The sequence below is a fragment of the Motacilla alba genome, chromosome 1A (assembly GCF_015832195.1).
Source record: "Motacilla alba alba isolate MOTALB_02 chromosome 1A, Motacilla_alba_V1.0_pri, whole genome shotgun sequence".
Classification (NCBI taxonomy): Eukaryota; Metazoa; Chordata; class Aves; order Passeriformes; family Motacillidae; genus Motacilla; species Motacilla alba.
This window is the reverse complement of record NC_052031.1, coordinates 7,653,084-7,677,594: the sequence shown is the minus strand read 5'-3', so window position 1 is coordinate 7,677,594 and position 24,511 is coordinate 7,653,084. Positions and strand designations below refer to the sequence as shown.

Here is a 24,511-nt window from a genome sequence, read left to right as displayed (position 1 = left end):
GTCTTGAAACCTAACAAATTAATCTGCAAATCTCTATTGCTTCTCAAACAGGCTTTAGACAAGACTGATTGAAAAATCATAATTTTTCAGTGAGCTTCTAAATTTTCTAAAACAAAAACAGGCTAAAGAGAAAGCCGAAGTAAAGAATGTGATCACAAAGGATGTTGATACATAAGTTTACCTTCATTGTTCTAATGTTTTGAGTCATCTAGTCTTTTACTCACCCAGCAGTAATATTTGGACAGCTTTAATCCAATTCCACAAACTGAATATTTTTCCATTAACTGAAACAAGCTTTCTATGAGTTTTTGTGTTTTTCCTCAGATTTTTACAACCAAATAAATGTAGTTTGTCAAAGTGAGAATGACTTTTATTATCACCTATGCATGACACTCTTCTTTAATATTCATGACATGAAAATTTTATAATTTAAAATTTATACATCACGGGTTGTTTTTTGTGGGTTTTATTTTCTTTTTATTACATACATTTAAATGCAAATGCAATCATATTTTAAGTTTAATAAGTGCACACAACTTCCTACGTGGTTAAACTTTTTCAGTGATACTTTCACTATATGTGGTGATTTTACACAATCCTACAGATATTCACCCTACTGCCTTGTATCACTTTGCTTTCACACAGCAAGAATCAGCATTTTCAGGAGGTCCAGGCATTTCAATGATTTTCCTGAGGTTCTCTCTTCCAAAGCAGGAATTCCAATACTCAAGAATAGCATCTAAAAATAACACTTTTTTCACTTGTTCTTGTTTGTGACAAGAGGTTTTCAGGTCACTGCAAGTGCAGGTTTGTGGTGGAGAACAGGGTCACAATGGTACAGGGCAAACCCTGACAACCCCAAAAGACCAATCCATCAAACCCCTTGCTGAAGTAGGTTCTTAGAGCTTAAATCTACAAATATTGAAGTCAACTATACTGAAAAATCATGCATTAACAGAAATGTTAGGCTTAAAAAAAAAATGTCAGCTTTAATGCCAATATTCACAATCTCACCAAGGCCCATCAAAGTAGCATTAATGGGCTACAGCTTTTAAACTCTCAATATTTAGGCATCCTATGCATGGTTGAAGTAGTTGCCTTGTTAACTACTGGGAATCTGTCCCTTACACCTCCTTTTATAGCAATAAAAAAAGGCGAAAAGAGGTGCAGAGGTGTAATTTTATAGTGTTGCCTCCCACCTATTGTATTTGCAGGATCCCCGTGGCAAGGAGGAATGATGAATCTGATCCCATGTTCTCAGAAGGCTAATTTATTAGTTTATGATACTATATTATATTAAAGAATACCATACTATACTAAAGAATACAGAAAGGATACTTACTGAATGCTAAAAAGATAATAATGAAAACTCCTGACTCTCTCCAGAGTCCCGACACAGCCTGGCCCCAATTGGCCAAAGAGTCAAACAACTCACACCAGAGTCCAGTGAAACAATCACCTGTGGGTGAACAATCTCCAAACACATTCCACATGAGCACAACACAGGAGAAGCAAATCAGATAAGAATTGTTTTCCTTTTTTCTTGGAGGCTTCTCAGCTTCCCAGGAGAAAAATCTTGGATGAAGGGATTTTTCCAGACAATGTGAATGCCACACCCGCCCACTGCAATAAATTTCTACCTACAAAACTATAAAGGAGAAAGCTCACTAAATGCTGTTTTGTCATTTGGTATTCACCAGTTCAGAGCACAAAGCAAAGTGCCCTGCAGAGGGGACAATGACAATGTGGCACCAGTGGTGTTCTCCACAGTGCTGGGGCTGAGTGCTGCTGCACAGGACGGAAGGACAGTCCCCAGCTGGCTGAGTGTCCCACCCTGCTCCCTGCCACACAAACAGAGCAGCATCCAGACAGATCTGTTTGCACAAGGTCACTTCCATACACATAAACCCAGCTTCTCTCTTCAGGAAAGTAAATATTAGTGCCTATTATTCCCAAACATCATGTATACAGCACGCCTTATGCAAACGCTGCGTGCATATGGACACCAGATAAGCCACCCACGTGCTGTATCTCACATCCACACACCCTGGCACTGTGCAATCAGCCAGAATGCTCTCCTAGAACAAGATTCATGTTTCACTACCAATATGGTGAAGCTTTTTATTCAGAGCTACTCTGTTATTACAGTCAAACAGGCCTGACAGTATCGAAGTTGATCACAGTTCTAATTATAACTTTTAATATGCTGGATTTTATTCATTCCTCCTCCTTTTCAACCTTGATGTTTTATTCCCAGCTATTCAGAGCTTAAGACTCATAAATGGAAAGAGAAGCTTCTGGTTTTTTGAGCATGGATGTTGCTGACTGTTGCCTATTCAGAAGGCAATCCGCACAGAAAGGGTTCAGGGTGTAACTATTAAATAGCTCAGAAGCAAATCCCAAGAAAGCAATTACCTAAGGTACCTGCAGTATCCCAAGGGGCTCTAATTAAGCCACTGCAAAAAATTGCTGAGCTTTAGTTTGTGAAGGATTCAAGGCCATGGAGGCCAGGCTGGGAGGGGGCCCTGAGCAGCCTGGTCTAATGAAAGGTGTCCCTGCTCATGGCAGAGCTGGAACCAGAGGATCTGCAAGGTCTCTTCCAACCCAAATCATTTTGTGACTCAATGATCCCAGGCCTGAGATGGACAGCAAAGTCAGCTGCTCCAAGATGAGTCAACAGACCCAGGCAGTCTCCACTCAGCAGATGCATAAGCTTTCACCAGGTTTCCCCTGGGCACTGGGTTTTCCATTTCCCAAGACAACTTTTTCCTTTTTATTTCTGCTCCTTGTTCTCCTTCTGAAGACCAACACCAACGCAGTGGCAAATTTCACTGCTTCCTGAAGCACCAGCCAAATGAACTCACTTATTTTCATGCCTTGTCAGGGCCTTTCTTTACCAGATGCAAGACAAGATGATAAATTGGAGTCCCTTTTTATAATCTCAAAATAAAGGACATGGGCAAACCCTCACTTTGGGTGCTCTTGAGATGTGTAGAATTCACAAACTAGAACTACATCAGATATGAAACAGCTGAGTAGGACAAAATAACTTACCTCAGATGAGGACCTGAGCTGCTAACTTCAGTGGGGAAATTATATCCATGCACTTGAGAAAAATTACCCAGATGGAGCAAATGTTAAGACAAATACCATAGCATATGTATCTACAAGGCTCCTCCAATCTGAGTGAACAATTGAGCTCAACATTAATATTTTCTGGGCATGTACAAGTGCATCCAAGAGCTTGTGCCTCTCCTTCTGAACAGCCACTTCCTCAGTGAGCCACTGCTCTGAACCAGGTTTAACTTCTGAAATTACACTGTCCATAGGGAAAATGCATCTCTGATGATTCAGTTCACTACTGCCAAACTGCCTCAGCCTCACAGGGCTCCCAGGGGGTTCGTGGAGAGGAGCATAAAGGTAACAGTATTTTACAAGTTGCCAACTTTAATCCTGTGAGGACCTGAACTATGGCCAGATTTAATCATCTGAGGAATCAACACAGCCCATTTCATTGCAGTTCCCCTCCAGCAGCAGCCCCACAGCATCATCCTGCCCAATCTGCTACACAAATTCCACTTTGAAAAGCACATAAGAGGACATCATTACTTAGTCTTAAAACATCTGCAGAATGTGTACAGAAGAAAAAATTCTATGAAAACCCACAAAAGAGCATGAAATGAGCACCAAACTGACTTAACATTTAAATATTCTTAACACCAATCAATTTAATTTTTTCAACACTGAACCTAAAGCAAAATCTTCAACTTACCAGAGGCAAAAGATTTAAATTCAATCATATGTCTCAGTTATGTCAGAGCATTGACTCTGTGATACACAGAATTCCCTGACTTTAATCCAGGATGGTATTTAACATCAACTTCATCTTAAATAAGGCATTCATTTTCAAACTTCAGAGGAATTATTCATGTGCTTAAAAGCAGGCACATGCACGAGCATTTTGCAAAGCTTCCACTCCTGTCCCTCTGCTGTTGGTTATCACTTTCCATTAGGTGTAAGAATTTTTCATAGCAGGCACCAGAAAATTATGAGAAAAGGAACAAGCCAGTTATTAGAGGGAAGCCTGGTGATGCTCACTTGTGTGATCTTGTATCATTTTTCTGCCCTGTCACCTCCTCCACAATTTCCCACCAAATGCATTTGCTCCACATTTCCCTTTCTCCTGAGAGATGCTGCTACATGAAAAAAATGCCCATGAGGTACTTGGCCAGCCCAGGGCAGGGTGTGACAAAGCCATCCCTCATTCCCTCGTCACTGGTGACCCCCACCTGTGAGCTCCTGGTGTGCTCCTGCCTCTCTCCACGGGGATGGAGGAGTCTGGCTCACTTCTGGGCTCAGCTTGTCCCCTTCAGACTTTCACTTCCTCAGGGGCTGAATTTTAGGTACAGCCAGAGAGAATCAGTGGAATAAACCTTCAATGTGGAAGGGAATGTTAGCCCAATCCAAAGTCCCCTCTACCCATACACACAGTCCCCCAAGGAAGAGCTACAAGTATTGGTCAGTTTTGTGTCAAAACAAGGGATTTGCACTCAAACTCACACAATCTTAATGAAAGTGGTCACACTGACAGCAAACATGTTTATAGACAGGACTTATTGCACTTCTATATAATAGTACTTACTATATTACATTAATATATAATATTGCATTTACATGTAATACTACAAAGTAAGCATTTTGAAAATTAAGGAAAGGGGTGCTTCTTTTGCCAAACCTAATTAATCCTTGTGGGGAAGTAAAAATAAAAATATCTTCATTGACTTTGGGCGTTGCCAAAGCTGCATTTACTTATATGAATATTGTGACCAGGTTCTGCATTTTACAAATACAGATTTTATCCGGGAGTCTCCTCTGTGGAAAAAAAACACTGCAAAACCAAAACCCATCAGGCTACAGAAAGACTGTGAACTGTTTCCTTCTCCCATTCACTGTTTTTCAGTGGATGTTTTGCTGCCAATATCATTCAGCATTTTATTTGTTTGCTGACCAGATGGCTGAGTATTTTCAAACAGGAAAAAAAAAAAAAGAACCAACCCCATAGCAAATAAGACATTTTTTCTTTATAAATTTTAGCTGAATCTTTCTCAATATTCAACTTTGGAAATGCTAGATGTTTTTATGAATATTTCATTTGGTGTGGGGGGGAAGACAAAATAGAGACTGACGACACCTGTAACACTAGAGGGACATCATGCTTGGGAGGTTTAGCTTGGGAACTTCTGCCTGACTTGCAACCACCCATCCCAGGATAGGACCAGCCCTTTGTGAGCACTTAACTGCCTTATGTGAAACCACCCTGTTCATTGAACAAAGCAATATCTGAAATCACAGCCTGACAAGAAAAATATGTAACATTGCCCATTATGAGCAAGCCTCATCCAATATTGGCCTCCTGGGCTGTCTCCGAGCCCGCAGAGTCCATTTCCACTGCAAGAATAAGTAATAAATAAATAGAACCAAGGAGAAACTAGCAGCCCAAGGCAGCCTGAGCTAAGTAAACAGTGGAGAAAACACATCTTAGATTTAACTTGGCCATCAGCTACATTCAGCTTCTGGACTCTTTTCTGTGTCTGTGCTGCTGACTCCAGTTAAAATGACCTCCAGCAGCAGGGTCTGGCCAAGCTTTGCTTAGTGCACTTTTCTCCTGAAGTCCAGATTTACCCATAGGGCTAAGGAAGCTTAGGCAGCTACAAATCCAAATTTGTTAGCATTTCTAGCAGCTAGAGAGTGCCCAGAGCTGCAAGATTCCCTCTTGCATCCAGCCAAGGCCTGGTGAGGGATGAGCTTGGCATGACAGCAGTAGGCAGAGCTTTGTCCCCAGCACCATTAAACCCTGTTCCAGGGGCAGGGTAATGTGTTATCAAAAGGGCTGCATCAGTCAAATCAATCAGCAGTGACTCATCAGCCCAGGACTGGGGAAAGGCAGGAGGGAGAGATCAGGGTTTTGCTCAGGCACAGTTCCCCAGCTGTCCCTTGCTGCTGACTGTGCCCATGAGATATGAGCCAGTCTGGACACAAAGAAAGAAATGCATTCATAGCTGGTTCACCTGCCTGGGCAATGCAGCCTGCCTGTAACCATGCACATGGGAAGCCATGAAATATCCTGCAGCTGCCTTTTTTGCAGCTGGAAATTAAACACAGATACAAAGTCTAGCCCATTTGACAAATTACAAGCTGATTGTTACAGGCAAGCTTGAATATGTGTGTCTAGAGACAGATACATAGACAGACAGACATAGCTATATCCTACATGTATAATACAGAAATTTACCCTGGCATTAGCCTGATGTTAATTATTTCCTGGAGAGGAAGGGACTCTGCTGTGTGATAATGCACCTTTGGTAGGAAGCTGCTACAAGGCAAAGCAATAAAAACTCCTGGTTCACAAACAGCTCTACAGAACTAAGGACCAAGACTGTGCTCCTGCTGTGTTTCCCTTCTAATTCAGCAGTTCAGAGGCAAAGATTTAGATCCCTTCTCCAGTATAATTAGGTCACTGCAGAGACCTAGCTGCACCACTGTGATGTCCCAGCTTATCAAAACACCCTCACCCCTGCAGCTTAGAGAGTGCTGCAGAGTGACCTTGGAGCTTGTGTAACAGCTAATGCAACTCAGTGGGGACTGATTCCACTGATGGCTCCTTATTTTACTTCAGGTAACTAAAAGCTGAGCATCTATCTGGCAAAAGCCAGCATCCCTCTGTAGCCAGTGGAAGAAAATGGGCACATTCAGCAGAAAAATCACTTTCAGCATGATAAATATTAATCTTGAGTGGTGATTGTCTCCGCCAGATACGTAGGTCAAGCTAGGTGCCAAACCTGTACAATTAAAAGCAAGGTAAGTTCTTTTTATGGTAGAAATGCTGGTTCTGCCCTGTGTTACTGTGCACACCATCAGGATCTCATGCTTGGACTATGCATGGATCACTGGAGCAAGGTCTCTTCATGCTGATTTTCTGCTGTCCTGAAGAACAATGAGGGTGCTACGTGCTTTCCTAACATCTAACAAGTGCCCGGTTATCATCATCCCATGACAAAACTGCCTCTACTCACCTTTACTGCCTAACTGCAGGGTTCCTGTGGAGTTCATCCAGAGCCTCTACTGCAGTGTCCCATGCTGTGCCAGCTGCCATGGGCAAATCCATGCCAGAGGGGGCACACTGACAGCTCAGGGACCAGAGCTCTTTGGGTCTGTCCTGCTCAGCAGGCTAGAGACTGCCTATGAGAGCAGGTCATTGCCCCAGTAATTTATTCCTGTTTCTAGCATGTGTGGTGCCCAATGAGGCACTACTGGGCCTTCCCATCAGACTATCTACCGTGTAAATGCTAAATTTAAATCATGTCAAAGTTTGTTAATCAAGTTGTACTTTCGGTAACAGTCACAGAAAGCCTCCCAAAACCTTGAGTCAGGCATCATTGCTTCCACCCCATCAAATTCATATAACCTATTTAAGTGCCACAGGACCTTAAAACACTATGCAACTTAGCTCCACCTCATTTAACTTTGCAGATTTTCAAAGTCCACATTTTCAACTCTTCAATACTGAGGAGCCAACTTAACTTTTCTTTCCTCCCGCCTTTTTCAATGAAAGCCGTGATTTCTGCACGACCACGTGACAAGGCTTGAAGGAAATCTTTTTCCCTTGTTTAGCAAAGCAGTTCAAGAGATTTGCAGGTTGGTATCACAATAGGCAATGCAGCAAACCAGCTGGTTTGTTTGGGATTTTTTTTTTTAATTTAAAAGCTGGAACTGCAAAGCAATGACTTTTCAGAGGAGCCAGCAAACATTTAAGTAGAGTTGGCTTTAAGTGCCATTAAAAATACTGCAAAACAAAAAGATTCAGGAATTGATTGGTTTTGGCATTGTGCCTCCCCTTAGCTGGGGTGAATGGGAGTGTGATCATCGATCACAGCTATTTCAGCAGCAGTTCAGGGCTCAGTGCTGAACTATTTGTGATACCTGGTCAGTGCCTCCCTGAAAGGATGGCTTGCCTAACAGGATGTGTTCCTATGGTGCAGGATAGAGCAATGCCTCTAGATCTACTGCCTCACCTGGCGGAGGCTTACACAGAGAACAGTGGGCTTCTAGATAAAAAAGGGAATTCAGAGCACACGTGTATCCTAAATTCAGCATCAAAACCAGGCATTAATTGACAGTCATCCTGTCAGATCTTCTGCAAGAGGAGAGAGTTGGCCTGGGTTCAGCTGTTACTTGAGCAACTCTAGGGGAGAGCCACTCTCCTACTAATCAGGACACTTGACATTCATCACAAGGAAGACAAGCTGCTCATCAGCAGGTCTGCAGGGCAGGTGCTTGTGAGGAAGGTGCAGCATCATAAGCTGACTCATTTCCCACTCCAATTCCATCATGCAGCCTGGCCCCAGCATGCCTGAGATGAACATCAGCTCGTAGTCCCTCCATGCAAGCACAAATCCTACCATAAAGAAGTCTGGTTACAGCCCCTCATGCTTTCCTTTCAAGAGAAGTCTGAATTTTTTAAAAATTGGATTAAATAAGAACAAACAGAATAGAGAAGAAAAGAACTGTCTTGGGAAATCTTTCTTTCTTCATTTGCTTCAGGGAGCCACAGAGCTGGAGATAAAAAGCAGCTTAACCAGAAACAAGCAGCATTTGATCAGCACTGTTGACCTGCCAGCAGGAGGGAGCCATGGATATAAAAGCCTGGGAAAAATCAGCCATCATCCATTTCTGCTGTACACCTCTCAAAAGACACAGCACCACCCCTTGTGTGTATAAAACACCACCAGCCTGTGGGAAGGCCTTCCTTTAAGAAACTTCAGAGAGCAAGTACAAAACCAGGAGGATTTCATCCACCACAGTAAACACCGTGGGAAATTAACACTTTAAGAGTCAACAGCTCAGGTCTAAATCACCTTTGCCCTTCAGTTTGCTGCTAGCAGTCACCACCTGGTACACTTCAGTCTTCTGTGACAGTACAATCAATTTAGACATTGATTTCTCCACTATTAAATGTGTCCTGTATTTCATCAAGCCAGCAGCAATTATGTTAATGGCATCTCCAGGTTTTGCACTCCCCATCGCTCCTCCCTCTGGCTTGGTTATCTGATGCATTTCCATTTTCTGACCATATTCATTACATCAAAAACACCTCTAAGCATGTTCAGGTCAGTTCCACCCTCAGAGGGAAAGTTCACCCTCTCCCTAAAGCAAGGATTTTTCAACAAATTGGATTATAAGATTAGCACTAGTAACCCGTATTGGTAATTATCATATAGAAAATAGCTCTTTCGACTGGGTCAACCCTGCTAACTAGAAAAGGGCCAGGGATCTGCCCACACTCATGGACTTGCTCATCTTGTTTACAGGAATATCTTCTCCTGATGCTTCTGTTCTTGGCAAGGTGCAAACAGCATTTTAACCAATCCCAAACACCCTGAGCCACTTTCCTGTGGATTATCCCTGGAAAAATATTTGTACCTCTAAGGTGGAACAAAATCTAACCAAATGAAACTTGAGCTACCCAACCATTTCACCACCAGACAACAGTTCCTGTCACTTTTTGTAGGTACTTTCCAATAGTCTTCAAGTATCACCATAAATCACCTCTGTTGTGTGTTGTATTTCTTGACCACAAAACACTAACAGGTAAGAGGGGTTGATTCCACATCAATGGGATGAGTGATTTGCTTTCTCTTTGTAGCAATAAAAACTCAATGCCAAAGAAATTTTCCAGTTGGAAGTACACCATCATCTGGAATTTTTTTTTTCATTGAAAATATGTCTTGCAGCCAGCAAATACCTTTCCTTGCAGAGACAGCACTTGTGTCTCTTAAGTCAAAGCACAACAGAGAGCAACAATCCAGTTCTTTCACACCTTTAACACACACTTCTTGTTTTCTTCTTCCTACAGCACAAAATACAATTCCCTTGCCATTATCTCAGTGTAAATCCAGGCTAGCTCTATTCCACCAAAACCTTATGTTCCAGAAATAAAAGAAGACCAGACTTGTGCCCTTGAGTAGGTCCCAAAGCCACCTGTATAATTTCTATCACCCCAGAACCTAAACACTGTCTGAGTCATCTCTGACACTCTCCCAGCTAAACCCTCATCCTTTTTTTGGCTTTTTTTTTTTCCCTTATGGCAGGTGAGTTTGCAGCCAAATCAGCATTAGTTCTGACTCAGCACAGTGACAGGATCATCAGCACCAACACAGCAGAGCCAGCAGCTCAGCTGCACATGTCGTCCTAGATCATCTTAAATCAGCTCTGAGCCACGTCCCAAGTGCACAGTGATTACTGTCTGGCACTATTTATCAAAGAGAGCATCACAATGCTTGTGAAACAAGGTCATTATGAGATTTAGACAACGTTTTGTACTTGAAAGGGTTTTGTTTGTTTGCTTTAAAAGATGGTTGTTAAAATAAAAAACAAAAAAGGGGGGTTTATCCATTTCTCTCCTTCAAAACCAGAGGTTTTTGTTTCCAAAAGACTGAAAACCAAAAGGTTCCCAGTACCAGCAATCAAAACCTAAACACATTTCAGGGTCCTGGGTAAGACCTAAGGTATGAACAAGGGCTAGTGAGCGGGGCACTCTTTTCCAAGTAGATGTAAGAGTTAGGGAAGATACGGCCATGCTGGATAATAACATTGGCCCTTCACAGCAGCAGCCCCTAGAAAAACCTTGGCACCATCTGGGAGACATGTGGGACCTGTTCCCAAACACTGTTTCTCTCCTATCTCAAGCATGAGATAGGCTATTTTTCTCAAGGCTATTTTTTTCTTTTTAACAACTATTATCTGTTCTTCTCTAATCTTTTTATTTCTACTTAGTTGATGCTTACTACTTCCTTCAGCAGGTGTTGACAGCAACCCACCATATGACACAGGGAAGCCTGCAGTGATGGCATCTCCCTGCTGCCCACAGCCTGAGCCCTGCAGGTCTGAGAGCCCCTGGCTCTGCCCCAGGGTCGCTGCAGTCAGTGGGAGCCCTGCCAACACCTTCACTGACACATGGTCAGGCTCATGGAAAAGGTTCCCTTCAAGCGATTCCAGCATTTCTGACCCAGGTCATCACCTGGCAGAAAGCAACACACAGTACTGCCAAAGCCTTCCCAACCAACACCTGGAGGAAAACATGGCCTGGATGAGGCAGCTGACAGCCCAAATCCCGGCAAAAACCCACCCTGGCCCCTGGCTGGCTGGTAGTCCTGACTCCATGATGCATGGATGTGCCAGGAATCCCAGCACAGCTCCCATTCTCACTCAACCAAAACCTATGAGGAAAAAGAGAAAATAAAATCATGGCCTTCTTTATAAATGATAGATCTCACCCTGAATGATCCAGTGATATTTGATGGTGGAAGAAATGCAATCTTGTGTTGGTTTAATGGCTGCTACTCTTTTGAGTTTATGGTGTGTTACAGCAGTTTCCACTATGACTAATTCTCTTATCCTTGAATCATTACAGCCATGGCTCACTATCCAGTTTTTATGCCAGCATTTGTCTCCCCTCCCAGGTTTTCATTTCTAACACCTCACCAATCTCCCTGTGCTTCCCCCACCTTGCTCTGCTCCTGTGCTCTCTGCTGTGGTACCTGTGTTTTAGCATCTCTCTCCTCACCTTTTGTGCACGTGTTTCCACTCCATCGGCTTCACTGTCAGCAGTTTTGTAGCCTGTTTTTGCTCCTCTTTCCTCATCTTTATGACCCTTCTTCACCATGGAAAATGGAAGCTGTACATTTCTCTTTCCCCCAAAAAGACAAAATCTGTGTAGCAAGACATGAAATAAAATGGTCTGTGTAGGAATCTTTCCACAGCCTCTTCTGCTGACTATGAATCATTCATAGGTTAAGTGTCTAATATCTTTCAAGGTGGTTAGAAATTAGGGAATACAACACTGGATCATCCCAGCTGCTGGCATAGGTAGCACCTGCTCTGTTGCCAAAATAGCAAATGCAGATGCTTCAGAGAAATGGACAAGGGTACCAATAAGGGGCAGCAAGGAAACCAACTTAGAAGGAGAATTCCTTCCTAAATGAGCTAATCCTTTCAAATATTTTAAAGCCAACAGAAACTAAATTAATATCTTTGATCAACCCAAAGGTTGTTTATGGTTACATAAAAATAAAAATAATTAACTTTTAATAAAAAAAACATTTAGACTTTAAAGTGCACAAAAATCCTTTTTATTTCTACCTTATCCCATAGATTTGCATCTCAATAATTTTCTGTATCCCATGCATTAATGCATGTTCTTCTTTTTCTTGTTCTGTTACTCCCTCCTTACCTAGACAGCCCCACCCTTTGCTGGGATCACTGTGTGCTCATTAAGCAGCTGTAGAACAAACACAGCCTTCACGGTTCCCGAGTACTAATGACAGGGCACACAACCTCTCTGACAGGTTTTATTCTTTTCTTTTCCTTTTAATCACCTACCCCAATTGTTTCACCATCAGCACATGCGCTGCCTCTACAGAGCCTTCTGCAGTGACTCCAGAGCTCTTCCCAAGCAGGTCCAGCTCACAACACAAGTGTGTTTCAGATATTCGGGTTCCTGCCAGCACACATCCCTGTCACTCCTGCCACGTGTACTCAGTGACAGGCGTGCTGGCTTATGTGACACCTTTCCAGGACTGGCACATCTCCTCTCCACCCTTTACTGGCAAAGACAGAATTTCACCTTGCTTCCCACACTGCTTAGCTCAGTGCCTACTATCCTGATTTAATGTACTGAAACACTTAAAATACTTCACACTTAGCTTAGACATACTCGATTTTTTAACCTTTTCTCCTCATGAGAATTGGCACTATTTCAACACACCAAATCCCCCTCACTTGACCTAAGTTCAATTTCATGCTCCACCTTTATTCTTAAGACTTCTTTGCCTTTGCCTTGCAAGGGATTATATAAGACTCTTGTTTTCCAAGAACATTTCTTGTATTGTTTTTGTCTTTTCTATAAGGATTCTAGCAGACTAGTGCAAAAATATATTCCCTTAAAGGAAGCATTTAGCATCACCCTTTAATTTACCTGTCTACTAAAACAGCAGGTAAACCATGCAGTGTATCAGAATCACATTTATTATCAATGTCAAAGGAACATCTCAATCTGCATAATAACTGAGAGTAGAAGAGTATGAAAGAAAACATCTTTGCCAGCAGGATACTCTGTATCTCTCTTTGAAAGCAATTTGGCTGAATGGGAATCAAGAGAAGAATCACTCAGCGAGTTAAATTTTTTTTTTTTATTATTGCAAAAAACAACACAGGGAAACATGAAATGAAGAAAATACCTATTTCGGCTGAGTATCAAATGTCCTAAAAGCAAAATCTGCTCAGATTTGTGTGAATCTCTAAGGGGAAGCTGAAGAAGACCTATTCAGTTGAAAAGCTCAGAAAAGAAAAAGTACAAAACATTGGAATATAAGATGTAACAACCATTGTCCCTGCAGCAGCAGGGGGACTGGCATCAATATCCCATTATTGCCAACATAACAGCTTAATGTGTATTTAATGGCAGTGAAAAGCATGGGTGTCATCAATTCCACTCAAAGTCATAATTTATGCCACACATGAAATATTTGCATGAGAACCCTGATCATCATTGGCACAGCAGAAAGAATTCACCAAACACTTGTTCTTCTACCACTGTCCTAATTCCAGCTGCCAAGTCACCAGAGGCACAGGGTACAGTAATGGGTCTCCCCAGGTTCTGTACCCAGAGGTATGAGCCGTGCAAGCTGAGCCTGCCTCCATCTCTTGGAGATGCACAAATCACCTTTAAATTTGCTGCTGGCATTGGAGAGCTCAGGGAGGGCTCACGATGTGAATGGACTGAACACTGCTGTGCTAGAAGCTTATGGCTGTATCCGTTTACTCCAAAAACTCCCAGGAGCATTCATTCAAGCTGTTTGTACCTTTGGTTTGCAGCACAAACACACCTCTCCTCAATCCAGGGTGCTGAACTACTACAGTCCCTGACGAATGAAGTCAATGACAAAAAAAATTCTGGAAAGTGACATTGCTAGACATTATTATTTTACTATCTATGTAATCAGAGCACCAGAGAGCCTCAGGCACAGCCAGAGATCTCACTGCTCCAAATGTTGTGCCAGCACAGAAATCTCACAAACCAGCAGATATATGTATTTGTCGTGAGGGAACCAAAAACAAGTTGTCAAGGAAGGAGTGGGGAGTGCTGCTAAAGAAGGATCCCCTATAGATTGAAAATGAGCTACCTATCAGTACACTAAGCCTTGTGCTTCTCAGACCTTTTGGGTATAAAACAAAATACATTTACCAAGTCTTTAAAGGACTGCAATACCCTCTTACAGGCTGTGCTTTCTTATGGCACGACTTCATCCCTGAGTCTGCCCAAATCGGAGTCAATCTCATCAGCTTGTTAATGGCAATACACCCAGGTCACTCAAATTGGACTGAATTAGGGCAAATGGTCACGTTTTGAGACAAAAATATTATCTTCTGTTCTTCCCTTTTGTAAAGCAGTTCATCTGCTCTCCTGGCTCTTCGTAAGCTCCCTTTTTTTTCCCCCTCTGTCTCCATCCAGACACGTTTGTAATTACATTTCCTGGGACACACACTTTCGTGGCTGCACACACCCCAGCACAAGCAACACACAGTTTTTTAACCATGTGAGTGAGGGCTGTCTCTGTTTCAAAGAGCGCTCAAGTCAAGTAAAACAACATTGTCAGCCTCTCTGAAAAGAAAGCAAAAGCACACAGGTCCAGATCCACAGGCATACAGGAGTGGGGCACCAGAGAGAATTTGCACACCTAAAGCCCAATGCAAGATGCTCAAAATACCAGCTGTGCACTTTTGGTACCACTGCACAGGTTCAGCTCTCACCTTTAGCCATCTGCAGAGGTTCATTTTTTGATGCAAAGACTTTAGGATGAAAACAGCTTTAAAAGTACCTGTTTCCCTTCACTAGCTGAAAAGGGAGATGGGTAATTTAAAGCAGGTGGCTGCATGAATTCCTCTCTCTGAGAATGACTAACATTTAGGAAAAACATGCCCTGAGAATGATCAACATTTAGGAGAAACATGCCCAAAACAGACACTGATTTGCCAGACATCACCTCTCCCTACTGCAAGATTTCCCACGCTAGACTAGCACTGAGCTCTGCTGCTTGGAAGACAACAAGGAAATTTCATAGGCAAAGAGAGAATATTCCCCAGGACAGAAATTATCTCTTTCATCACAGGAAGAGGACATGGTTTTCTGCACCCCCAGCCGAGGAGGTCCCACACTGCAATAGCCTCCAAGGACCCATCACCAGCAGTGCTCCCTTCTGGCTGCAGTTTCCCACCCCCAGCCCGCTCTGAGAATGTACAAATTCTTACTAAACGGTGCAACTGCAAGAGGTAAAGTGGGGAAGCTGTGGTCCCAGAGCATCCTCGGATAGGAGGGGGGTTAGAAGGAAGGGGACTGACCGTTGTTAATGCACTTACAGGTTTCTGCTTGCCTGAGCAGAGCTCCGGCCACCTAGACCAGTTTGGGATGGTGATACCCAGCCTCCTCACCTCTACTGCTGGTTTAAAACACTTGCTCTTTAACAGCAGCAGAGAGGATGTCCCTGCATGTAGGAGTAAGGCTGGAAATCCTGGAAAATAGCTTCATAAAGCCCAGGTCCCTTCCCCGGAAAACCTCAGGGGCCACCCGGGGCTGCGCATCCCTGTCCGGCCGCCTCAGCCTCGCATCCCGCACAGCCGTGCGGAGCGTCCCTGCTCCGAACACACCGACTCCCTCCAGGTTCGGGTTCCTACAGCAGCAGAGAGCCAGAAAGTTTCTCTCCCCATGCCACACACACGGCTCAGCCCCGCACACACCGAGCTGACATCGGGCGGGCGGGACAGCTTCACACACCATCCCTCCCTTACTCTGCACCTTTGCGCCGATTCAACGCGGTGTTTAGAAAACCAGCGAGGCCGGCCGAGCCCCCTTCCTTTGGAGGGGGGACTCTACTATTTCCATGCACTGGAGGCAGCAGCGATCGCCACGGGGGACAAGGGGAGTGCGGGGAGCGGATCGCGACCGACGGCCGAGGAGCCGCTCTGCTGGTGATGCGGAGGGGCTCGGCCGCCCCAGAGCCGCCCCCCGCACCGCGGCGGAGCGCCCTTCCCCGCGGGTCTGACCCCGCTCCCATCCCCCGGACAGCTCTGGGGAGCCAGCAACACCCCCTTGCTGGGATACCACCCTCCTCCCGAGCCGGTGCGTACCCCCCACCCGCCCTTACGGATGAGGAAAACCCAAAGAGGAGGAGGAAAATCTCACCTCTTCGCAGGGCGGCAGCTGCAGGGCGGCCGCCTGCCAGCCCAGCAGCCAGCAGCACAGCCAGGCGATACCCGGGTACCCCCGCTCCGCTCCGGCCCGCCGCATCCTCAGCATCCTCAGCAGCAGCATCCTCCTCCTCCTCCTCCTCCCCCGCCGCGGAGCGCCCGCACACCCCTTCCCGGGGGCGGGGGGTGCTGCTGGGGATCAGCGCCCCCTGCTCCTGCCGGACACCTGCGAGCCCCGGCCGCGGGCTGCCCCTGGCCCTGCGCCCCGCCGGCAGCCGGGCATAACCCCGGCGCTCCCGGACACAGCGGCCCCGCCGGCCGCCCGCCGGCACCGCCAGAGCCGGGAGGAGGGGCCGGCAGCGGGGGGAGGAGGAGGAGGAGGAGGAGCGGGAGGGGGAGGAAGGCTGGCAGCGCAGGCGCACGCTGCCGAGGCTGGTCCAGCCCTGGCGTGGCGATGGGAGCGCGGAGCATCCTCCGGCTGCGTCTCACCAGCCCCAAAACCTCCGCGGCGGGGGCGAAACCCGCAGGCACCGCCGGCAGCCCGGGCCCTACTGGGGAGCACGGCAGCAGCCCCCTGGAACCTGTGCTTTCGATAGGCTGTGAGATGGAATGCCCCCTTCCCCAGCCCTGCCGTGGGATGCTGGCCTGCATCCCCCGCCGTCTCCCGCCTGAGTGCTGGCACCCCTGTCCTTGTCCATGGCAGCGCCAGGCCCGCGGGGTGCCTGCGCCCACCTCCCTGCTCCTCGGACCGCCAAGGATGCCCCCTGTCCCCCAGGCGAGGCGGGATCCCACCAGGCTGGATGTGCGCTGGACCGCCCAGCTCATGGCCAGAGCAGGGCAGCGACCTGCCCAGTGAGATGGGAAAGCAGATTATTCGTGGCCTGACCCAAATTATTCTTATCCTCCAGAACTATGTACGTTTCTCCCTCGGTGGTTGCCTTTCATTCCGAATTTTGTCTCCTGTTCCCCAGCAATGTCCAACTACTCATTCCTAATGAAGTGTGACTGCCTCAGGCACCGATCATCCTCTGCCTCCCTGACATCTCAGGGGTTGGCCCTGCTCACTTTCCTGCTCCCTCCTGGGTCTTCCTTTTTGCCTCCTCTTATCTAACCAGCAAACCCCAGCACAGAGCTTCCCATGGCTAGCACAAGATGTTCCTGTCCTTATTGATCTACTTTTCAGACTCCAATACATAGCCCCTTTTTTAAAAATTATTTTTCTTTCAATTCATGGAGTGACTTTTTTCGGTAACTTTACTGCAGTTCCTGCTCACCGTGATTCAGGCTTGACTCAGCTTTTACTCACCTCATGAAAAGAGATGCAGGTATAAGGGCAGAGTCAGATCTTTGCATCATGCAAGCCCTCTGTCCACCCCTGGCTGGTGTCATTGCTGTGACTGTATGCTAATACAAAAATGGTTCAATTTGCTCATTTTATGTCACTTGAGACCCTTGCTGGAGCAGTCAGAAAAGGAGCTCTGTGATGCTCTCCTAACGGAGACAGGTTTGCAATTTCCCTTTGTTCTTGTATAGAGCCTTGCTCTGATTTTAGCTCCAGCTGGAGGAAGGAAAGTGGGTTATGGAGCTTCCATCAAAGGCCCCATTGCTCACCAGGGTGCCAAACAAAGCACCTTGTGTAATCAGTTACATGAAAAAAATCAAATTATCTTTCCAGAAGAAGTGGAAAACAGGATAGAAACCCTGCTGCTGCTTTATGTTTTGTGCTTCTGCACTGGGTAGGTCACAAGGTTGCTCCCAAGGATTTGTCGCTCACCTTAACTGCAGGATAAAATCCAGTAACTGAAGAGCACTGATTTCAGCTAGAGCAGCATTTCTCTTCACCTTTGGTAAAATAAAACATACAAAACTGCTGGCACTCCCAGGAATGCAGCAAGGGACTCACTCTGAAAGTATATGGGAAAAATATATTGTTTGGCTATAGCATGCCTTTCACACAAGGAAAATGGGTACAAGGGTGTGGGCACACAGTTTGTGGTGCTTGGGAGTGGGGCTGTGGCAGAGCCTCATCCCCAGTGGGTACAGCTGTGAGAAGCAGCTGAGCAGCACTGAAGGTGATGAGCCAGGGAGTGCCCAGGGGCACTGAGCAGCCACCAAGGGAACAGAGGGCACACAGTGCAATGCACGAACATGAGGGGTGTAAAAGGATGGACTGAAGAGCAATAAAGAGCAGGGGTTTGAAGCTTTCTGAAGTGGCACGGTGTTACTCTCTATGGGCTGGTGCTTAAAGCCTTCTGAAGTTGTACAGCGATACTCTGTGTGTCACGGCCATCTCAACTGGGGCATGTGCTGAAACACAAGGTCAGCTTGCACAAAAGTGCACTCCTTGCTGCAGGTGCTGACCCTGAGAAAGAGTTCAGAGTGGGAAGCAGGTCTGGGGGGCTGCTGGCAGAATTGCTCTCTGCAGTCCCTGTGCTGATTCCCAGGGACCCTCCAGGAGGAATCAGGGCCAGCAGAGTCAGTTCAGGTGAGCAGAACTTCCATACAGCAGAGGAAAGGGAGTACCAGAGTGTGCTTTGTCAGCTGTTCTGTCACCCTTTTGCATCACTAAATTATTTAACCTTCAAACTCAGAGTAGGGCTAAGTCAATTTACAAATAAAATGCTACATACTCTTCTTCAGGACTTGCTGTATGTTACCAAAGCTTTTCTCTGTGGGACTTGCTGTCTTCCTAGCAAGAAAAATCACTACAATCTGAGATTTTTTTTTTTTTTGTCTTACTCTATGTTTCCAAATGGCACAAGGTCCAGAAATTACTCAACCTTTAAAAGCAATATCATCACTGTGGTTGCTGTGCTATTTGAAGAGGATCTGAAATGCCTGTGATACTAAATCCTGAAGATCTTACCTGAAAGCAGGATGGCAAAAATGCTGCAGTGCATAATAATCAGGTGGCCAGCAGAAAATAAAAAGAATACTGTTTAAAAAATTAATGAGCTTAGATAGGCTCATTAGAGGAGGAAAGCAGTGTGGGATTTGAGACATATTGTGTAACTTTCATATAAAAAAAAGAGTAGCACCTATATATAAGGTAGCAGAGATAAAGGAGTTTTAAATCTAGTACGAATGGATAGCAGGGAGTGGAACAGTTTTGAGATCTGTATCTGAAATCTTGACCCAATATTTTGAGTCAAGTGAAAAAATACAGAAGTAATTCAGAGGATTTATGGAATCTCACTTATAAACAGTTGCCCAGCTCAACTACATGAAACTACAAAAGAAAAAGAAAGAAAAAAAGAAAAGTAGCAAGAAATAATTTATATTGTAATGTGTTTCGAGCTACATCTCCCCTATTTTCTGAATTTTATACCAGTGCAACTTATACCAGTGCATCAGCCTGGTGTAAGTTGAAGATGTAAAAGCGTACCTTTATACTGCTATTATAAGTTGTGCCCAGAAAAAAAACCCAACAGCTTGCAGGCATTTAGGATCCAGATCTGTAAACAGTTCTTCCTGACACCATCAAGATGCTGAAAGTTAATCATGGACTTTTATGTTTATAAAGCTCAAGCCATAGGTTTCCCTGGTAGCCACTGAGCTGGGGCAGGGAAAGAGCCATATGTCACTAATGTTAATGACACCAAGTGAAAGGGAAAATTAAATGGCTGCCAGCTCCTGTTTGGATGACAGCAATTAGTAACCACACTGGGGATTAGTCAGGTCTGTAGGCTGACAGTGCCTTCGTGAGAATACATCACACAGTAAATGAAGCTCTTAACCCTTTTCTGCTCTGCCTGTTTCTGGTGAAATTGCCTTAAAAACCTTGCCTGCACACACATTTCACTGCAACTTTTGGGAAAGCTAACCATCATAAAGCAATTTCATGGAGTTTCTTTGCTGAGACTCATCTTCTAACATTGTTTGCATTCCATGTGGTCAAATTTTCTAACTGCTCTGCAAGAGTAACTGCTTTCCCACAGAAGGCACCATTCTTTTAGCTTGCTAGCACATCCATCTGTGAGCTCTACCACAGTATGTCCTGCTTTGACTTCTTTTTCTTGTGAACCATATATTTTCCCATATAACCTGGTCATCTGTGTACCTTCCATGAGGGAATACTTTATCTGAGACAGGACAGAACACTCTTTCAAGACACTGTGTCATTCTGGTGCTTTACTGAGTGCAGTTAAAAAAAAAAACTTAAAATATGTGCTTGCTCCTACAGATGTGCTTGCTTTTGGGCTTCCAAAGTTTTCAATCTCTTTGGAAATCCAAGACACACAACAATACTAAAAGAATGTTTATGCCCAGGCCTCTGACCTGCTTAGACATCACTTATACTGTCAAATCATTCAAGGACCATCGTGACTTCATCCTAGAATAATCTGGAGAACCCAGCTGAGAAAGCTGATGTGATGGCTAAGCAGTCCCTGTAAAAGATGGATGGCATTTGCAGTGAGATCTCTCTCAGCTTCTCCTGTAGCCCATGGAAGAACCCAATGCTGGGATTCACCTCATTTAACTTTCTCACCCACAGCTTGTAGGGCTCTGGGAGTACTATTCACCCTCCCCTAAAATATAAGTTATAAACACATCAGAAACCTTTTTCTGAGGAGGGTATCTGACAGCATCCAGAGCTGAAAGTGAAGGTAGCTTCATGAGACATTGTTTTAATGTCTTCATCAGACATTGTTTTAATCATGTCTTTGAGGAGGAGTTGAATGTCTTTTCTCTCCATTTATTTTACAGGTAGTTCTGATATAGACACCTATACATGGTGCAGTGAAGCCCCCTCTAAATAATTTTCTGCTGTCTAGAGAGTGTCCTCTTTCAACAAGGTTCACATCCTCCAGCTTTGGGGTGCATTAACTGGTACATGTCTGACTGGTTTATGCCCTACCCTCAGCCCCACCTGCTTCCAAACCAGAGCCCAGCACAGAGGAAGTGACATTGTACAGGGGTTGCTGGGCTGTGTGATGCAATTGTGAGACTTTGTCACATAGCTGTAGCCTCCTGAAAAACCCACACCTGAAAAACAAAGAAACAAGGCTTCCTGGATAGAGAAAAGCCAGGATCAGCTAGTACAGCCTTTTCATAATACCCACTCCTAGATGGAACATTTGGGATTTATCCCTTTCCCTCCTTTGCTCCTCAATGCTGTATTTTTGCCTCTTCTCCCTAGAGATGTTTAGAGTGCCTGTATTTTGCTTTTCTAGCAAACTTCATCCTTTGGATCCACTTTAAACCTCTTGAAGCCTTCCATTTGTGATTTCTTTGTTCATCCTTTCTCTTATTGTGACTTTAGGTGAATTTTCCTGTAAATCCTGCTCTTGGCTTGGCACTAGAACAGCTCCTTGAATACATACAACTCAATATGAGCTGTGCAAAGGTTAGACATAAAAGACCCAATGCACTTCTGTACCATTTCTATCCACAGGCCTGGAGAAAAGAGGTTAAGAGACATAATCTGCCTTGCTTGAATCTGAATCACAAGAAACTCAGCTGTAAGAGAGGAAGTTGTCTGCTTTTGAGATAGCCACATGATTTGACAGCCCTATTTTTGCTTTCTAAACTAAGGGGAAAATAGTAATTTTCAGTTATGTAGTGTATAGTTCATTGATTCTCCTCCCTATCATATTGTCCTAGGGTGATGTTATGATGCTTGTATCCCCATTTGTGTGTTCTGTTTATGCTGGATATTATGTTCTGTGCCTTCAAGACTGGCTCTGAAGAGTGAATGTTTTGTTTTGGGTTTTGTTAGCAGCCCGCTCCCCCACGGCTGGCGGGACACAGAGACAGGGAGTACATAGTGCGGCTTTTGCTTTTTGCTGGGCTTTTTGCTTTGCTCTTGCTCTGGCTTCTGCTTGCTCCTGCTTCGCTCTTGCTTTTGCTTCTGCTCATTAGCTAGTTTAGCTAAGCAGTCCAATTTTTTTCTCTGGACTGTTTTTTTTTTTTCTTTTTCCCTTTTTTTTTTTCTTTTTTTTCCTTCCCTTTTTGGAACTACTCGAACCTGCTCTGGACTGGGACCTGGAAACACCGAGAGCTTGCACCTCGTGGCTTGTAGCAGCCATCTCCAGCACCGGAGGGACTGACAACAGAGCAACCACCCCCCCAAGAGAGACTTTCTGAATTTGTCATCCTTTTCAGAGTGGTGAAGGAGTGTTATCATCTGGTATTGTTCATTCTGTGTGCTGGGGGGTGCTGTGCCTGTTAAATAAACAGGTTCTTTCCACTTCTCTTCGAGGAATCCTTCCCGAACCGGTTGGAGGGAGGGGCTGTGTGGGTTTGCTTTCTGGAGGGGCCTCCTTTTGCAGGTTTTCTCCCAAATTTGCCCTAAACTAGGACAAAATTTGCCGCCCAACGTGCGGCAGTGTGAGAGAGTGGAAAAAACCCTGTTTTGAGTGCATTTTGGTTGCCATTACTCTGTGTTGTTATATAGTAGTCAATAGCCATGTTTTTTGAATTCATATAGGATAAAAAGAGATGATCACTACATTAAATCAAGTTAGCATGTTTGTTTTGAGTAAGAAGGAATAGCAAGGGTAAATATTTCCAAGACAACTGGGGACAGACAGCAGGAGAGCCTTTTACTGCTGCTATTAGGGTTTCTCAGCCATTCATCCACAGGCATCTTTTCCCAGCAAACCTATTTGTCTGCTGTTGGGTTGCAAGAGGGTTTTGAGTAATGATGATTCTCTTGACTCTGCTTGCAAAATCGAGCCTTGTTAGAGGACTCTCAGGGACCCATGGTGACATGGTTATGTCCAAAGAGGACGTGCCATTTGAGGGAGGGGGTTAGGGTTAGCAATCTGAAAAGTGTAAACTATCAGAAAGCTAAAATCTGCATGTTCTGCCTGTGTTGATTTGGAGTGTGAACTAAGTTAGGAGGAGTGACATGGACTAAATTGCTTTCTGCAGAGGAGAACAGCTCTTGGTGTAACTTTTTACTCATCTCAGTAATGGTGCCAGGTGTATTGAGGCTGAGCACATCCACTCTAGGCTGGCAAGGGCTCTGCAGATGCACTCTTGGCTCTAGGAAGGAGCAGAAAGCAGAGCAGCCTCCACGCAGTGCTGCATTTCTGACCAAGGGGTCCCTATGCTTCCCCAGTCACCATTTGTCCCTTGTTCTATCACCAAAGTGTCAGAGGCCACTAGCCCACAGTGTAGTGAGGAGAACTCCCTCTTCCACCTACCCTACCAGAAACATCTTACTTTTCAAGGAGAAAAATCAAAACTTCACAAGGCTTTCACACAGTTTGACCAGACGACCTTTAAAGGTCCCTTCCAACCCAAATCATTTTATGATTTTAAGATACTGTTCTCTGGAAGGAAACAGGGCTCATATTTTCTATTGGCCTGCCTGATCTTGATGGAAGTTTTGTGATTAAAACACTGCATTTTCAATGGTCTCTCAAAGGTCTTTCTGCTTCTCCTGAATCAATCACTCTTCAAAAGCTTCAAAGAAAACAATACCAGGGACACCGATGGGAGCCATCCTGAGCCAACATTAAAATGCTTTGAAAGTCTCATGTGTTTGATAAACAGGAATTTTTGTAGATAGGACATATTTTATCACCTTATTATTGCTGTGGTTGGTAGCAAAAATGAATTGAGCTGACACTGCTGATAGCACTGACACATGCAATGGCAGCAAATGACTGCAACTCAGTATTAACAACAGTATTGACTTTCTGCTCCAAAGCAAGCCTTTGTAAACTTTCAAAACCCAGTTTTTCCAAATAAAAAGCACACAACTAAATGTCAGAGATTGTAATAAAGTCATTTTAGTAGAAGTCAGAGGTGTAATTCATCGTGTGAGAAGGCTGATCTCACGTATCTTGGTGTGAAATTGTGCTGGCCCTACACAAGCATGTGACAGAAATACAATTTTCAAGGTGATGCTGTAACCAAGCAGCCTCATCTACCCCAAAGGCTGACCTATATGTCAGGGCAGAGTTCCATCTCCATTTCTGGGGCTTCAGCTGTAAGGAGACTGAAGGAGCAACACACAACATTCACCTGACTCCTAATCATAGAAACATAGAATGGTTTGGGTTGGAAAGATCGCCCAGTTCCAGCCCCCCTGCCATGGGCAGGGATGTCACCCACTAGATCAAGCTGCTCCTGTGGGTGATAATCTATGTAAGGCAAAGCAGGGCACGTGCTGGTAGATGATTTTGCAGCTATGACAGGGAAAGCTTAAAATGCTGAGTGCTCTTAGCAGCTTTCTTGGCATCTGGGAGCCTTTTGT

General features: G+C 44.7%; 1 protein-coding gene across 1 annotated transcript in view; it reads right to left on the bottom strand.

The window, feature by feature from the left end:
- ELAPOR2 (endosome-lysosome associated apoptosis and autophagy regulator family member 2) overlaps positions 1 to 16,666 on the bottom strand; it is a 94,320-nt gene extending 77,654 nt beyond the window's left edge. Inside the window, exon 1 of the mRNA XM_038154209.1 lies at positions 16,298 to 16,666. Coding sequence (XP_038010137.1) covers positions 16,298 to 16,426 — 129 coding nt within the window. The 5' untranslated portion in view covers positions 16,427 to 16,666. The remainder of the gene's footprint in view (positions 1 to 16,297) is intronic.
- Positions 16,667 to 24,511: the final 7,845 nt, after the last annotated feature.